The sequence below is a fragment of the Neoarius graeffei genome, chromosome 23 (genome assembly GCF_027579695.1).
Source record: "Neoarius graeffei isolate fNeoGra1 chromosome 23, fNeoGra1.pri, whole genome shotgun sequence".
Classification (NCBI taxonomy): domain Eukaryota; kingdom Metazoa; phylum Chordata; class Actinopteri; order Siluriformes; family Ariidae; genus Neoarius; species Neoarius graeffei.
In genome coordinates, this window is record NC_083591.1 from 60,817,601 (window position 1) to 60,819,248 (window position 1,648).

Below are 1,648 nucleotides of genomic sequence, written 5' to 3' on the forward strand. Positions count from 1 at the left end.
AGCAGTGTTGAATGTTTATGTTCAGTAGTGTTGAGTGTTTATGTTTAGCAGTGTTGAGTGTTTGTTTAGCAGTGTTGAGTGTTTATGTTCAGTAGTGTTGAGTGTTTATGTTTAGCAGTGTTGAGTGTTTATATTTAGCAGTGTTGAGTGTTTATGTTCAGTAGTGTTGAGTGTTTATGTTTAGCAGTGTTGAGTGTTTATGTTTAGCAGTGTTGAGTGTTTATGTTCAGTAGTGTTGAGTGTTTGTGCAGCAGTGTCAAGTATTTATGTGCAGCAGTGTTGAGTGTTTATGTTCAGCAGTGTCGAGTGTTTATGTCCAGCAGTGTCGAGTGTTTGTGCAGTAGTGTCAAGTGGTTATGTGCAGCAGTATCGAGTGTTTATGCTCAGTAGTGTTGTGTTTATGTGCAGCAGTGTCAAGTGTTTATGTTCAACAGTGTTGAGTGTTTATGTTCAATAGTGTTGAGTGTTCAGTAGTGTTGAGTGTTTATGTTCAGTAGTGTTGAGTGTTCAGTAGTGTTGAGTGTTTTGTTCAATAGTGTTGAATGTTTGTTCAATAGTGTTGAGTGTTCAGCAGTGTTGAGTGTTTATGTTCAATAGTGTTGAGTGTTCAGTAGTGTTGAGTGTTTATATTCAGTAGTGTTGAGTGTTTATGCTCAGCAGTATTGAACCAGCTCAGTCTTGGTGCATCCGGATCTGCAGCACACTCCTGCAGGGCCGACATCACGCTTCAGCCTGGAGCTCGAATGTTCTGGAGACTCCATGATCTTGAGAAACGATGATAATGATGAGTTCAACACTTTCTCTGGAAAGTTGTCGATTGGCTGATCTTCACTTTTGCTCTTCGTTTGTGTCAGATTGAAAAACAGATCACTGTTGTACCGAATTTCTGGAATAAAATATAAATTTAAATTGAAGACTGTGGAATCTTCATATCTTAGACCCTCCATATTCAACTGAAAAATTAAGTTTACAAACTTTGCCATAAAAGATTAAAAACCCACCGTGAGGACTGATGGACACAGGGTCAATCTCAGGTGCATAGCGTCTCAGTCGTGAACTTCCACACAATGTCACAACCATCCTGATAAATTCACGGCCGCAAAGTTTCACTCGCACATCTTTTCCTGAAACCCCATCATTCTCAGTTATTAACAGAATGGTGAGAGTGATGATCCATTTAATATTCATGTTGCGTTTCTGCTAAGAGAACCGATAACGATTTCAGTGCGGTGCTGGAGTTTCTGTGATCATTTCTGTATCTGAGGGGTTTTATATCACCATCAAACCTGATGCTTTTACACTTGCCCTTCAAAACAGAAAATCATGTTCTGATCTGTGAAGTTCATCAAGGCTGCAGATAAAGATGAGGTGATTTATTATACAGCTTAAGGTCAGGAGACACTAACACTGAGATTCTAATAGCTGACTAACTTTAGAGAGAACTCAGAGGGAAAACGTCAGACATTGTGATGAGCCTTTGTCTGCGTCATGAATTTCAGCTGGAACATAATGTTTTATTTTTATTTGTGTTGTAAAGCCCCTACTTAAAAAGAATAATCTGGATGCTTCAGTATTGAACAACTACAGGCCAATATCAAATCTACCATTCATCGGGAAAATCCTTGAAAAAATTGTCTTCAATCAATTA

The 1,648-nt window shown here is 38.7% G+C and overlaps 1 protein-coding gene across 1 annotated transcript; it reads right to left on the reverse strand.

The window, feature by feature from the left end:
- Window positions 1-653: 653 nt before the first annotated feature.
- On the reverse strand, window positions 654-1,188 carry insl3 (insulin-like 3 (Leydig cell)). Its single transcript, XM_060905522.1, has 2 exons — window positions 1,002-1,188; window positions 654-886 (listed from the first exon to the last, which is right to left on the reverse strand). Exons 1-2 carry the CDS (start codon window positions 1,186-1,188, stop codon window positions 654-656), a joined length of 420 nt encoding a protein of 139 aa, XP_060761505.1.
- Between the last annotated feature and the right edge of the window lie 460 nt (window positions 1,189-1,648).